We start from the raw sequence: 16,103 nt of genomic DNA on the forward strand, positions 1-16,103 counted from the left end.
ATTCGAGGCTTAAGACTTTTGATGAACTAGGTAGAACATTCGAGGAGTAGAAATCCTGTAGTATTTATTTTGTGAGTGGTATTACTTACATACACATACAGCACATCGGTGCAAGTTGTGGGACGAGCCTTTTAATATATAATGGAGAGGCTCCCTGTGGATAAGTGTTTATTTCATTTCGATTTTGCAAAAGGTGTTTATGGGAAACGTGGTGTGTACTTAGAAGTATTTTATTCAAATGTCTGTCTCTGTCTCTATCTCTGTTTCTGTCTCTGTCTCTGTCTCTGTCTCTGTCTCTGTCTCTGTTTCTGTTTCTGTCTCTGTCTCTGTCTCTGTCTCTGTCTCTGTCTCTGTCTCTGTCTCTGTCTCTGTCTCTGTCTCTGTCTCTGTCTCTGTCTCTGTCTCTGTCTCTGTCTCTGTCTCTGTCTCTGTCTCTGTCTCTGTCTCTGTCTCTGTCTCTGTCTCTGTCTCTGTCTCTGTCTCTGTCTCTGTCTCTGTCTCTGTCTCTGTCTCTGTCTCTGTCTCTGTCTCTGTCTCTGTCTCTGTCTCTGTCTCTGTCTCTGTCTCTGTCTCTGTCTCTGTCTCTGTCTCTGTCTCTGTCTCTGTCTCTGTCTCTGTCTCTGTCTCTGTCTCTGTCTCTGTCTCTGTCTCTGTCTCTGTCTCTGTCTCTGTCTCTGTCTCTGTCTCTGTCTCTGTCTCTGTCTCTGTCTCTGTCTCTGTCTCTGTTTCTGTCTCTGTCTCTGTCTCTGTCTCTGTCTCTGTCTCTGTCTCTGTCTCTGTTTCTGTCTCTGTCTCTGTTTCTGTCTCTGTCTCTGTCTCTGTTTCTGTCTCTGTCTCTGTCTCTGTCTCTGTCTCTGTCTCTGTCTCTGTCTCTGTCTCTGTCTCTGTCTCTGTTTCTGTCTCTGTCTCTGTCTCTGTCTCTGTCTCTGTCTCTGTCTCTGTCTCTGTCTCTGTCTCTGTCTCTGTCTCTGTCTCTGTCTCTGTCTCTGTCTCTGTCTCTGTCTCTGTCTCTGTCTCTGTCTCTGTCTCTGTCTCTGTCTCTCCAACGGCTCCTTCTTTGACACACGCAAAATTATCGTGTTACTGTTATAATATAGTAATGGCGTGACGGATTGATTTGAACCTGACACTTGACAGTAATGACAGTTTTTTATTTATTCCTCAAGAAATGCAAAGATACAACTCAGTTGATCAGTCATCAGTGGTGTCATCTAGTGAAACATAGTTGAACTTAATGGTAACCTATTATACAACTTCGTTGATCAGTCATCAGTGGTGTCATATGGTTAAAATAGTTTAACTAATGGCCCCCTAATGATTATGGAGCTTGATGGTACTTATTAACAGTTCGATAAAATCATTAGGTGACAGTATATAGAATGCACGCTAGATGACGGTGTTTTACCTTTTTTTACATCGATGTGTCAATGTTATCGATGTTTTTCAGCTAAACCTCGATGTTTATAGAACATCGATGAATATCGATCATCCCTAACAGCGTTCTTTAGGTGTACATTTCAAAATTATCTTAATAGATGACGCTATAATCGTGATACTATTCTTAATACTATAGTAAAAGTTTGGATTAATATAACAACAAGAATATGTTTTTCAATTATTATTCATAGAATCATGCATATTTACATAGAAATGGCAGAAAAATATACTATTTTGTTATTGCAGATGCAACATTGCGCCTTTACAGTTTTAGTAAACAAGATTCAAAGGAAATCCAACCAGAAAACATAGACAAAGAGAATCCTGAAATTTGTGAGGTAGAAGAGAATACACGTCCAATTCAAAATAAATTCATTGAAAAACTGCCCAAAATACATGTAGTATGGAAATAACTAAACATCCAGTTAAATGACCTCCAGTTAACATTCCATGGAAACACCGATTTTTCGCAAAAACTCATGGCTTTGCAAACCTTCTACAGTTTCTTCAGATATTTCAGAATTATGGGGGCGTCCATTAATTACGTGAGGCGTTTTCAGACATTTGTTACCCTGCTTAATGCTTTAATTTATTTATTTTCAATCCTCTTCCATTCAATGTTGAATATTTGGATCTTCTAGAAACTTTCATACTTCTCTCTATTTTTCTCTCATCCATTACTTTTTGGCTACAGCCAAAATATTGTCCAAATATCCATCTATTTCTGGGTCTCCCTTTTTTCATTCTTAAAATCTTTAGAATGTTACCTCATGATATTATCATTATTATCTTGCCTTGCGACTTGCTCCACTCACCTTACCTCACCTTTCGCTAGTTATTCTACGATCTTGTTTGAAATTGTGTCTATCAAGCTTTCACATATCAAAATCCTTTCATGACATTTCGAGTAATACTATAACCTATAAACGAATTAATACGGCAACCATTGTCCCATTCAACATTTGGAGAAGTGGTTTGGAACAAAATACAATAGTAGAAAAACGAATCTGCCTTTAATTTTGTACAATAGGAAGACTCCTTATCGTTTTAGAATCAACAAGGTCTCGCATTTAATGAAATGCCTGTTACATCATCACTTCAATGTGGATCATAATAAAATAAGGTTGATCTTATTTATTACAGAATTTATTCTATTGTATTAGACACCTATAGGTGTTGAAAGTAGGTGGAGTATTTTGGGCTTAAACTAACCGCTGACGATAATAAACAAGTTTTTCCCTAGAGGTATATGTTAATTATTGGTAACAGTATTAATTATAATAACAAACAAATATTAATATTCAAAAAACAAGTAACTATTTCGGAATTATCTTGTACACGTGTTATAAATAGTACCTTACAATTACTATTTACGAAAAATGTATCAAAATTCAGAGAAAACACAAATAAAATTGATCTTCATTTTTATTGATGTAAATAACGTGATTGATCTCACAACTTTGCATATTTTGGTGGAATATACTTAACGTCGTGGACCGGATGTTGTTCAAACAGTAGAAAGTTTTCAGTAACTGATAAGGACAATAAACTTGGAACATTTCGTATGCAAAGAGAAAAATTGAGTGCGTATTCCATTTATATGAGCGCAATAATAGATAGGTACAGAATTTTTAATACAAATACCGTTACACGTCATCCTTTATATCGTCAAGACTTCGCATCATTAACTTACTGAATGTAAAACGCTCAAATTATAAGTTGATTTATAAATGATTCTATAGACAAGATCATCTTGTATTTCTAGGGCACAGAAAATGGAGCTCTACTACTTTTTTTACTAATTTTTTTAGAAGTATTGAACTATGAAAATAACCCTTAAAGGTCACTGAGCTAGCTCTAAATAGAAAAACTGCATTTTTCTCATTGAATTGCAAAATTATTTGATGAATTTTTAATTTAAAACTCTGATTTTTGGTACACTTGTAATTAAACTGAGAACACAATCCAAAAATTTAAAAAAAATTACTTTTTACGAAAAAAGATTGGGAATATGGAATTATCGAAATCGTGCATCCAAATCTTCACCAGGTGGCGAGTTATGTGGAATATTGAAAATTTTTATACATCCTTCTTGGCGGGATCTTCACATTTATTCCTTGACTACTAAACTATAGAGTAGGCTGTAAGGAATTGAGCCCTTTGTCCCTATTTAAGTTACTCTTACATTTAGCAATTTCAATGCTTTCAAATGCATTATTAATATTTGTTTTTCGGTCCGTCCATCTCTTAAATGAGCTATGTGCTCTTTAAAGCGGACAATAACGGATCTCTTAGTCTGCCCAATATACTTTTCGCCACAATCACCACAGCTAATTTCATACATACCACTCTTTTCCAAATTTACAAATTACCAGTACATCCCGCTGGAATTAATTTTCGCGGGACAAGGTTTATTGGTGGGAAAAATTTAGTATGAAACAGTCTTGGCAGTCTCTGAAGACAATAACTTCGGCAGACAGTGTAATTGTGAGTGTTGGTGTAGTCGTGGTGTAAACAGAATGTTCAGTAATTCCACCCATAAATTAAAATTTCCAAAATTATGTGTAATTCTACTGCCTATTATCAAGAAACTATTTGATAATTATTAGCATATCTTTTCTTGTAAACTCAGCAGTAAAAGCAGCAATAAATTTTTGATTGTCTAATTTTTACATTGTCACAAATATTACTACTTAAAAAACTAATAATCTTTTGTGTATTTTTATTTAAAATGAAACCAAATGTCATCATTATCCCTCTCAAGTAGCTTTTGTCTCCATCATCAATTTTGTCTTCTATTTCCAAAGTTTTGTCGTGGTAGACGGATTTAATGGTGCCTTTTTTACATAGTTTTGTTAAATCTTCGTAGTTTTTCTTTGTTCATCTAGATAAATTGAAAATTAACAGATTGTCTTCATTATAATAAAAATCTAAACGTAATGTACATCGAAATAGTATATCTGAAGTTTTTCAAATATTCAACTATAATAATATATGGTTAAAGCAACTATTCAAAAGTGATTAGCTATATATGGAATGGACCACATAAAGTAGTATTTACCTGACTTTGAGAAAATTCTGAAACACGTCGGTTTTTGTTCTGAAAGGAACAAATTTCTTTGACATAGATATCTATAGTTCATCAGCACTCTCCCTTTCTCAAATAAACCTTTACGTGATGTGGGGAATGAAGCACTCATAGTTAAAAAGAACATCCTCGCTTTTCAAACCATATTTGCACAAAAAATCCCAATTGACGTTCACCATATCTTGAAAATCATAAATGTTATTAAAAAAATAGGGAAGAACTATCCATTTCAAAGTACTTCCTTATGTTGTTATGCACTTATGCCAACTCTAAATCCATTAAAACATTTCTGAAAGTTTGCTTTCGGAGCGGCTTTCAATTGCTCTTTTGTGGCTTTCAGAATGTCTTCTGTCTTTCTCAATACTCTATTTGCGATAATATTCAGAGAGAAAATGGTGGAAACCGGGAGACTTAGCGTCCAAAACTCCTGTGATGTGATGTTACCAAGAAAACACCCGCTAGCTAATTTTAAAGGTACAAAAGTTGTAAATTCGGAATTTATAGTTGGAGCGAACGTTGATCGCAATATGCCCTTACAATTCAAGAAATAATGATTATAACCTTGATATTTAACTTTGAAGAACCTTTTCAATTTTTTTCATTGAGAAATGAATGTTTATTTTAGAGTCTATTCTATAGATTCAACTAAATTCTATGCAAATTGAAAAACCATCTTCTTCATTCATCAGTCATCAGCACACTACTCATTCACAAGTCATCTGTCAAAATGATTTGGACGGATCTGTAAACAATATTAAATTAATCTTAGTTCTCGACTAGTTTTTTAATGTGAATGACTTATTTCCATCCATTAAATCATCACTTGTAAACAGTCTTCAAAGTTAAGTTATTATCACCATGGAATTTTTTAACATTTCGTTAAATTTTTGACACTTGTTTTCAACTTGAAACAAAACTTAACCGGTGCACAGAATGAACGCGCACTCCTAAACATAACCTTGAAAGTGCATGTATATAAAGAAATTTGAACAGTGATCAACGATTTTTAATTATTTATAATGTATTATATACTTACTTTACTATAACAGATTTTAAAATGAACGAAAATAGAAAAATTAATCAACTTTTGAACTTATTGAGCAGAAACTCAACAAAACACTCAATCGGAAAACCTAATTGTCGATTGGATCAGGGAGTTAACCACCAGTTTTTTCATGAAAGTTTCCAATGGGAAAATTATTTCTTATATTCCACCAAATTTTAGATTTCGTGTATCCAGCCGACTGTTTATTGTATAAACACTCATGTGCACTCAGAGAAGTCAAACTAGTATAGAAAAGTGAGGTTATGTTTTGACGTTCAGCGATGCTCATATAGTAAAAAGTAAAAAGTGGGTTAACTCTATCGTCAAGAGCACGTACAAGTGCGATCATTGTGTCACAATTATCACAGTTTCTCAACAAGATTAACTATCTTTGACATTTATGAAATTTAAAGCGCGTCATGTTCGCGTTTATTCTGTTTACCGGTTTAATGTTTTATTTCAAGTTGATCCTCATTCCACAACACTGTAAACAAACAACACGATTTCTCTAAAGAGACTAATAGTACGAGACTAACAAGCAGAAACGAATTTTTTACTTGTCATATAAGACAGCGTCAGTAACTGCTGTTGAGAAAATTACTCGGGATTATTTTTAATTACACCTTCTATAATAAAACGAACTAGCTTTTACCCGCGGCTTCGCTCGCATCGAATCCATTAAATAAGTATCAGAAATCATTATAATAGAAAAGAACGAACTCTGTAGCTATATTAGAACCTGAGATATAGATCTTTGACAAAAACCTACTACAAAAATCCATAACTCCACATTGAATGCCCGCGCCTAGCTCCTCTCCAGCTCAACCGATTTAAATGTTCAAAAACTCAAAAGAAAGAAGGTGTTTCAGCGAGTGTTCTTAAATCAAAACGAACTCTGTAGCTATATTAGAACCTGAGATATAGATCTTTGAATGTAGAAAAATTGCCAAAACCTACAAAAATCCATAACTCCACATTGAATGCCCGCGCCTAGCTCCTCTCCAGCTCAACCGATTTAAATGTTCAAAAACTCAAAAGAAAGAAGGTGTTTCAGCGAGTGTTCTTAAATCAAAACGAACTCTGTAGCTATATTAGAACCTGAGATATAGTTCTTTGAATGTAGAAAAATTGCCAAAACCTACAAAAATCCATAACTCCACATTGAATGCCCGCGCCTAGCTCCTCTCCAGCTCAACCGATTTAAATGTTCAAAAACTCAAAAGAAAGAAGGTGTTTCAGCGAGTGTTCTTAAATCAAAATCGAAGTCTCTATCTTGAATAAAACCTGAGATATTGAGGATAGAACGTGTGTATGTGAAAAACTCCCATAAGTAATGTACAGGGGGAAATCGCATTTGAGTATAACTTGAGAATGATGAAAATTAGATGAAATCCGATGATTGATGGCTGATCTGTGCATCAATACCTTTCATTGAAAAAAAAAATTAAGCAAATCGGTTGGGTAGAACGCCTGAACGGACTCGGAATGGAAATCATCAATTTTTTTATAAAACGAATTTATAAGAACAATAGGAAAATCATCAACTGTATTATAACTAAAGATGAATAAATTATCATTTATGATACACAAAACAGATCACTGAAATTAATTTTCAATTAATAAATTAGGTGGTCTAAATGCTATTCATACAATTGTAGAGTCACTATTTAAAATTGAGTTGAACGTTTTGAAGTATTTCAGAGGTTATTGGACTGTATTCAAGTAACATTCGTTATTTGTCTTTCTAACGAAATGGACAGGTCGTATAAATTTGGCTATTTAAATAACTCGACAAAAGATAAACAAGAGCATTGAATATGGAAATCTTTCAGGCCATTCTTCCATTTTTTCAAAGAGTTATTATTTTATAGCTCATTTATATCATAATTTGGATTTGTATTAGTGAAAAAAATTAGTCAACATTACTACTGTTGAACGAAATTATCTGATTCTTGAGAATGTGAAGTTCAGGAGGCTGATTAAATAAATTAGTTGCTATCTTCCCTTGTAGCTTGAAAAAGAACACGTAAAAATAATATCAATTCGTTCCGCAATTGAATGCCGCCATACATTAATTCATTTGTTGTCGACAATATGGAACAAACTGTCTGAATATCCAATTAGAAAATTCTTTTCTATTTACTTTTTATCTGACAGAAAAATTTTGTATATTATGAAAATAAGAGCTGCTGCTTTGTGTAACTAATAACATTGACATTGACCATTTCCTCAAAGTCTAGTCAATATCGGATAGTTTTCGGTGGCCCTCACTATATATGTTCACATTTGAAACGGAATACGGGATTCAAAAAGTATACTTGTGCTAAATTTTTTACATGAAGTCGCATACAAGCAACATGAACGAGTGGAAAAACGTATATTTTGCAACAAGAGGGAAAAGCTATACTTTTCTGATGGGTGTGGAAGTTTGTGACATGAGCCCGAAGGTAATTGCCGCAAACGCACGACCTACAACTGCACAAATTTGATTTTATGGCTTAAAAGTATGAATATTTAATTTGGAATAGGACTTTTAATAAATAATCTAATACTTTTCACATACTAAAGATATCACTAATTACAAAAATCTAAGTTAATTCAAGCAAAATAATCGAAAACAATTCCTTCTAAATAAACGTCCTTATCCGGAGTTTCGTATCTGCAAATGGTCTACTGTTAATATTATTTCCTATACTGATACTACTTCGCAACATTGAATATTGTGCTAAAGTGTAGAGGCTTATGACAACAAAATTGAAGTTAATTTTGAAACTTTGAAACAGTGATTAATGATTCATTAATCAGCAAGCAGACGTATAATGGGTACATTATACAACAGTCGTGGATAAAAATTTTTTGCTTTGGTTTCTACTGTTAACAGTGGTAGTTTGTAATGTTGTACGAGAAATATTTACAATTGGATATGGCTTTATTATTTTCCAAAATATTCTCCATAAAGACAAATACACTTTTGCATGTGATTTGAAGGCATCAACCACTTCTTCAGGTGTAGAAAAACGTTGACCCCGCAATTTATGTTTGATCTGCTGGAATAAGAAAAAATCATTGAGTGCCAAACAAGGACTGTACGGCGGTTCGAAAATGTTTTTGTTTGAGCTGATGTGTAGAGAATGTTTCGTCTTGCGAGTGGTTTCCCTGATTTTTTCAAACACTTCTGACAAACAAATGCTGATGTACCATTTAGAATTGACCGTTCTACGTTGCTCTAATAGAACGGTGGCGATATGTTCAGTTATTCCGCAAAAACAGACAACCATTTGCTTCGAAGCTGGCGAACAACTTTTGTTGGATTTGGCTCGTCTTGAAAGACCCATACAGTCGATTGTTGTTTAGTTTCTAGTTTATATGCATAGATCCATGATTCGTCGTCTGTTACGATTTTTTAGACGTCTTTTGAAGCACCGCGATTGATTTTTTCTAGGCATCAATCGACACGAACTTTTTTTGAGCGATTGTCAAATTATGCGATATCCAATGCTAATTAATCTTTTCGCCATCCAAATGTTTTTATAATACTGAATGTCTGCGATTGGGGTTTATGCCTCAATCTCACGGTATGTTACATTACGATCTTGCAATATCAGTTTTCGCACAGAATCGATGTTTTCTGGCACAATAACCAATTTTGGACAACTTTCATGAAATTTATTCTGTAGCGAAGTGAGACCACGATTGAATTCGAAAAAGCTTGGACATAAAATTTACATATCTAATGTCAAATTTCAAATATATTTGAAAGTGTAAGATAAGAACATGCAGATCAGTTAGAAAATGCTATTATTGAACGGAATGAACAATTAACTGTAATCCCACATTCTACTATTTTCCGCGTTGTATAAGTGAGAGATATTATAGATTATACACTAACCAAAAATTGACAAGAGTTGACGATGAAATAAAAGATGTTAGTTGGCAAGTAGTGTATGACTTTTATTAGTTTGGAGTAATCCCTCTTCTACCAATATTTCTCTCAGCACTATTACAATATTTATGTACAAAGTTGTCACATGAATTCAACACAAAAGTTTTCATATGTACTGTTAAAATCGATTCTATTGAATGGAAGTGACGGTCTTGCCATTTTTATTGCACAAATTCAATTGATCAATATCGCTTTTTATCGTCTATTGTTACAAATCTAATAATTTTCTGTATTACAGTCAGAAAACTATACAAACAAAAATGTAAATCCTAATAAAAATAATTTATCCTACTACGAGGGCTGCTACTTAAGTTTTGATATATGCCAACACTGATGTGAATATGTCAAATCTGTCATTGCGATCATGAAGTTTGACATTTTTAACGTACCAACATCAGTATGCCTTTCAAATCGCTTCGACTTTTGGCGACCATGTTTCGTTGGTTTCCGAATTCGATCCTGCTCGGATTTCGCTGCAGGATAACTTTCGTAAAGATCGTCTAAAATCCGCGGTTATGCCAGAAAAAATCAATGATGTGCTTAAACTGATATTGCTAGCTTGTCATGTGTAATACCATGAGAATGAGGCATACTTGGGCATTGGTTTCAATCGGTTACATTCAATATTGCATAAACACTTGGCTGTCAAAAAGATTTGTTCGCTTTGGATACCGCTTAATTTGACAATTGTTAAAAGAAGCTCGTGTACTTCAAAAGACATCTATAAGGTCGTGACAGGCGGCAAATCAAGGATCTGTGCATATGACAGAGAGAGAGGGAGAGAGAGAGAGAGAGAGAGAGAAATGCTTTCTTGTTAAAAAATTGTTACAATTTGTAGACAAAAACTAAAAAACAAACATAAAAATGACAGAAGAAAACTGCAATGAGTAACAAAAATATAGGTAACAGTAATAGGTAATAATAGGTAAATATTATTCTTAGAATAGAAGTCGTTTACAGAGTAGAAGGCACTTTCCAGTAAATATGCCCTCAAATTGTTGCAAAATGCGGGAAAAGATGATTTTGATTTGGTTTCAATTGGCAAGTGATTGTGCATTTTTTTGCATTGTAAAATATTGAGCCCTTAACTAATTTTGAACGTGAAGTATGTAGGTGAAAATCGTGCTACGCGTTCCTAACTGGATAGCCGTGCAACGATATTTCTGAAATTGGAGAAGCGTGCTTACGAATTAGGATTCAAGGATTCAAGGATGAATAAGGAAGGAAGAGTCTTTCAATGAAGTTGTTAAAGTGGAGTGTTTAGGCTAGATTGCACATTATTAAAGAGGGAGAATATAGCATACTTTTTGCATTTGTTACTTAAATACCCAAATTGATGGGTAGTAAATATTTTATATTTAAACAGAAATGGCAAAAGCCTCTTTTTGACCAACCTTTACCTTTACGATGATACGACATAGTCTATAGTATTAGAACTGGTTTCGTTATTTTAGTTGGTGCCGTTATATGCATGACCATACCAAAAGAATAAAAAATTTACTCAAGACATTCTTGATCAGGAAACACACACAGGAATAATCAATATTGAGATCGCCACATAGAATTAGTTTGCTAGGACTCCAGTAAGGTCAGTAGTTCAGAAAGTATGCACGTCAGCGTCAGATATTCTGCAAATACAAACAATATAAGGTAATAAGTCTTGTGGTAGACGACAGAAAATTCGAATACTTTCTCAGATATAATATCAATGAACTGTGTTATTTCCGAAATGTCGATGTTTGTAGACATGATCATAGTACCTCCATGAGATAAATTAGTTCTATTGAATCTGGCTACTGTGGTATAGTTTTTGACAAGAACAGGCTCATTATTATTTAACCAATGTTCAGTGATGGCAACAATTTCTGGAAAATTAAACTCCTTTAGTAAAAGATACAGTTCATCTGTTTTGTGTCTTAAGGATTGAATATTAATAAGAAACAGACCGAGCATACTATCTTTCAGTCTTTCAGAGGGTGCTTACTTATCTGATCGCGTCATTTTAAATAAATCTTTTTACTTTAACCTGGAGAGCTACTGGAATAATATTTGCCATAGCTTTTCTTAATTTTTTGGACCTGTAGACGTTTCTCCGTTGAAACGAAAAGATTTGCTTCAAATTCGACTGATCCAATACCATACGTGTTGTGGAAGCCATAATATAACTCACGCAAGGAATCCACAAGGGAGCCCTTCTGAGAATAGCGTTAGTTTGATGCTGGTATTCGTATGTCCTTCGAGGCACACGCTGATTGGTCGTTGAGATCGAGGCGAGGAATAGTTTAAGTGTTTTAAAGATTGTGAGATCCCTCACCCTCGCCAATATATAGCGTCCATTTGCTGCATCCGAATCTCGCGATAGCCGCACTATAGATGGAGCCATCGGATCCATATGAACCCGAAACTAAACAACATTCGACTGTATGGGTCTTCCAAGACGAGCCAATGTCAACAAAAGTTGTCTTTGTTGTTTTTCAGAACAACTGGACATGACACTACCGTTCCATTAGAGTAACGTAGATCGGTGTCTCAGCATTTTTCTCCACCCCAACAATGCGAGCTCTCACACATCAGTTCAAACAAAAACGTGTTTAAACAGTCAAAACTTCGAATTGATGGGCCATCCACCGTACTGTCTGTGTTGGGCACCCAATGATTTCTTCTTATTCCCGCAGATCAAAAATAAATTGAGAGGTAAACGTTTTTCTATACCTGAAGAAGCGATTGATGCGTTCAAATCACGTACCTCAATCGGTGTGGAAAAAATGCTTCAACAGTTGGTTCAAACGCACGCATTTTGAAAAACAACAAAGCCATATCAAATGATAAATATTTGTTTATCCCTCGTATACTTTCTGTTGATTAGAAATTTTAATCCTTTCTGTAATTGTAAATATATTCAAGACCTGAATTGAAATAAATTAGTATTTTTAATAAATTAGGGAAGAAAACAAAAATTTTATTTTAGAACAAATAATGCCAAACATTTTATTTTAGATATTCTCCGTCACTGATTTATGGGGTTATTGTTAGTTTAACTCCTAGAGCTATAAACATCAAAAAAACTATAGTTCCCTCCATTTTTTGTAAAATCACTTTGAAATATGGTTACCAATAAAAAAGTGTAAAGTAACTGGTCTTTAAATCATTTATACTTCAATATGCTATTTTATTATATAGACAATAATATCTTCTATTGTCCAAACGTAAAGTTCTTTATTTTGTTGACACAATCGATATTCTGAATTGAATTAGTAGATAGTAAATAATATGTTAAAATACACCATATTAAATTAACGATATTTTTTGTTCCAGGTATGTAAAAAGAGAAAAGAAATGTAGTAAGTACCACTTCAAATAAAAATAATCGGAGATAAAACGAAAATTTACAATTTATTACTTATTTTGCTTTTTCAGCCCATATCAAACTGTTTACAAATTAATCATCAATTTATACATTGTATTTTTATTAAGTTAGAGCAAAATGAACAAAGTTTAAAATACTCCCAGTATAGTTAGCAACGAATCAATTTATGTCAGACACTGTTACCTAGATCCTTAAAAAATATCGTCCTTATTATCAACTTTTCAATCTACTCCTAAATATTTTACTTATTTATGTTTTGGAATTTTTAACTTGAAACTAAATATAAATTGGGAGAAATAAAAATTTCGTAGAAGTATAATAGTTGTCAACAACATAATTCCTGCGATAAATGTTACGTTAAAACAATCAAAACGCTCATTCCCGCACGAAAAAAAAGTAAGAAATCCTAAGATTTCAGAATTAATCAATCGATAGTTCTACGTCGTTTTCATAATAGTACACCGAAGTGCACCGACGACTGCGAACCCAAACGGTCGAATTTAGAACCCGCCGCCGGCCTGCTTGATCGGTGGCGCCTTCAAAACGCGCTCTCGCGAACAACTCGTACGGGTAACGTCCACTTTCCGCTAAAAGGGGAAGAAGCTTGTAAAGTGAAATCTTTAGAGCGCCATTGCCGATATCATTTTTTCAGCAGCGTATACAAGGAAATGAAACGTCGAATTGTTTCTGAATTGCATCTGTTCAAGGATTACGATATTGATAATTTTATAGATAAAATTTTGTTCAATGAAAATATTATATATTAAATAAATAAATACGTTTTTAAAATATTATGAGTAAAGTTGGTTTGGATGGCTACAGCAATCTTTAATTATTAATTCACGACTCTTATTGTCTCAAGTAATTTTCCTAGTTTTTAATTGTATTGTATAAATAATTGTTTTTTTCAATAGAAGTAAAATACATAAATAACGAGAAGAATTAAAGGAAATTTCGTTTTCAAAAATTAAGGATAAAATCATTATCAACTTTTTTTACATGAAGGATTTATAGGTTTGTTCCGACCTGCTAATCTGGACCGCTCTTGGAAGGTTATTGGAAGCTTTTAAACGATATTTTCTGAGCAAACTCCGGCTGTACACGGTTTTGATAATAATACTTGCTGTCAACTAAGTATCGAAAAGACTATCTCAGAAACGGTTCAAAAACGATACCTAAGTCGGTAAGAATACAAAACAGAATTGTTCGTTTAACGGTTACTGCCTTGGTGGAACACCAAATCCATATTGCTCAAAATCGTCACCGTACCAAGGACGGTTTTTTTGTTGGGTTTGAACGGATCTCATATTTTATTATGTTTGTATAATTTGAGATAAGATGTGTTTATTTTAAGAAGGATTCAAATGAACTGAACAATTTATTCATGATTTCCCTGGTATTGGAATTTTTGTAATTAAGAATTAGAGCTGGTCATGTTTTTATTGAAAAAACTAAGGTTATAAAATTAATTTTTCGATCAACTTATACATAATAATCTTTTGAATATTATCTCAATCATTATTTCAATCTTCTAGTTATTTCAAAACCCAGTAACCGTATGTTTAAAAATACATTTCTAGATAATTCAAGATCGAAACTAGAATATTTCAACAATTTTAGCATTGTTCTGCGTTTAGTAGTAGACGAATCCTTAATTGGATACAAGTGACTCGGCAACACCGGTTTACAATACAATGTGAATGTGAGTGAGTGGCACACTGTACCTACGTTTTCTTACGCTCTCACTCTATTTTGATAATAATATGTCAAACCAGATATGTATTTACCGTGTCGTGTGTTAAGCTGGATAATGGAGATGAAAAATAGTTAAGTGTGTGTGATTGTGTCGGTTTTTTATCAAACATAAGAACAACAAGTGGTCATATTGTGTGACTGTGCTTTTTTGGATTAAAAAGGATCTACTGGGGTTTTCCCCAAATGAAGAAGCCTCTTCGGTATGTTCTGATTCTGACAGATGATTTAAGTTTCAAATCGGTACAGTATCAATTTTTTATGATATACTTTCGCTCTGTATCAGTTTACTAACACCAGCCTGACTAATTGATGGGAACCAGTTGACATATATATCGTATTAATTAAATAAAACTAATAGCTTATATTTGAAACTATTGTATTGATATATTTTTTTTATTATGATTCGAAATTAAAAGTAACTTATTAGCCGTAGCAATTGGATAGGAGAGGATTTTAAAATTCGGGCCAAGGTTTCACCTGTGTAGACTGTTGACTGTGTTAACTTCTTATTTTCATTGTCATTTATGAAACGTCATTAAAAGTAGACCTTCATTTGTTGCGTTTTTACAAATATTTCTATCCATGTTTTATGGAAATTACCATTCCCGTTATTTTTTACGTATATTGTGTTGCCTGACTATCTATTTTCATTTTATTTCGTACACACAAAACAATACTGTAGGAAGCAATAAATCAAATCAATATTAAGTACGCCAAAATATTCAGTAGTTGAGACAATGGTCTTTTGTATATTGTTTATGAAATAAAATTATTAATTTTTTATATATTTACCAATTACATAGTAAATTCCATAAATATTATTTTATAAAAATATTTGTGAATATCACAATATCCTATTATGTACATGGATTGTAACTTTTTTAGTAAACTAATAGGTTACTTTTGAATATGTTTGAATTTCTGTAAGTTGATATTAATGAAAAAATTCTTGTACATTACACTGGTCCAATTATTAATTCACAAACAATTAAAAAAGAGTGACTTATTATAACCATTTTTAGATTCGTAAAGTTCAAAGGTCATAACTGTCTTCAAAAAGTTTGAATTAATTGTTTTTATTTTATGAATGAGTAACTAGGAGACTTTTTATTCGACATATTTTTGAGACTTTAAAACAGGTGACATAAACTTTGGGTTAGTTGTGGGTATTTGGTTGAGGAAGCAATTTTATCATCTGTTATTCTTCTCCTTATTTACATTTCTAATGATCGAATTAAGACTCGTTACATATTCTCGTCTTTACGATTACCCCTCCTACATCTAAAGGTGGGAGATGCAATCTCCACTAGTTATATATTACAAGAATTTTGTATAGTTATCTTTACCTTAAAATATATTTCTGCTTTGCTCAACTTGAACAATCCTTAGAGAATAGAGAAAATAGCATCAAATATATTTATATATAAACCAAGTTCAATTATTCATAGTTAAAGAAAATAGGAGTCGT

General features: G+C 33.2%; 1 protein-coding gene across 6 annotated transcripts in view; it reads left to right on the forward strand.

Moving 5' to 3' along the window:
- LOC130893603 (AF4/FMR2 family member lilli) overlaps positions 1-16,103 on the forward strand; it is a 513,028-nt gene that overhangs the window by 155,647 nt on the left and 341,278 nt on the right. For 2 of the 6 annotated variants that reach the window (XM_057799830.1, XM_057799828.1), the window contains exon 1: positions 14,541-14,835. The exons of 2 other annotated variants lie outside the window; for them this stretch is intronic. Coding sequence is in view for 1 of the 4 variants with exons in the window: in XM_057799828.1 (XP_057655811.1) it covers positions 14,819-14,835 (17 nt within the window). In the remaining 3 variants the exon portion in view is untranslated. Of the gene's footprint in view, positions 1-14,540; positions 14,876-16,103 lie in introns of those variants that run through there. 2 more of the 6 variants (XM_057799829.1, XM_057799833.1) reach the window with 2 other exon arrangements.

This window comes from Diorhabda carinulata, chromosome 5 (assembly GCF_026250575.1).
Source record: "Diorhabda carinulata isolate Delta chromosome 5, icDioCari1.1, whole genome shotgun sequence".
NCBI lineage: Eukaryota > Metazoa > Arthropoda > Insecta > Coleoptera > Chrysomelidae > Diorhabda > Diorhabda carinulata.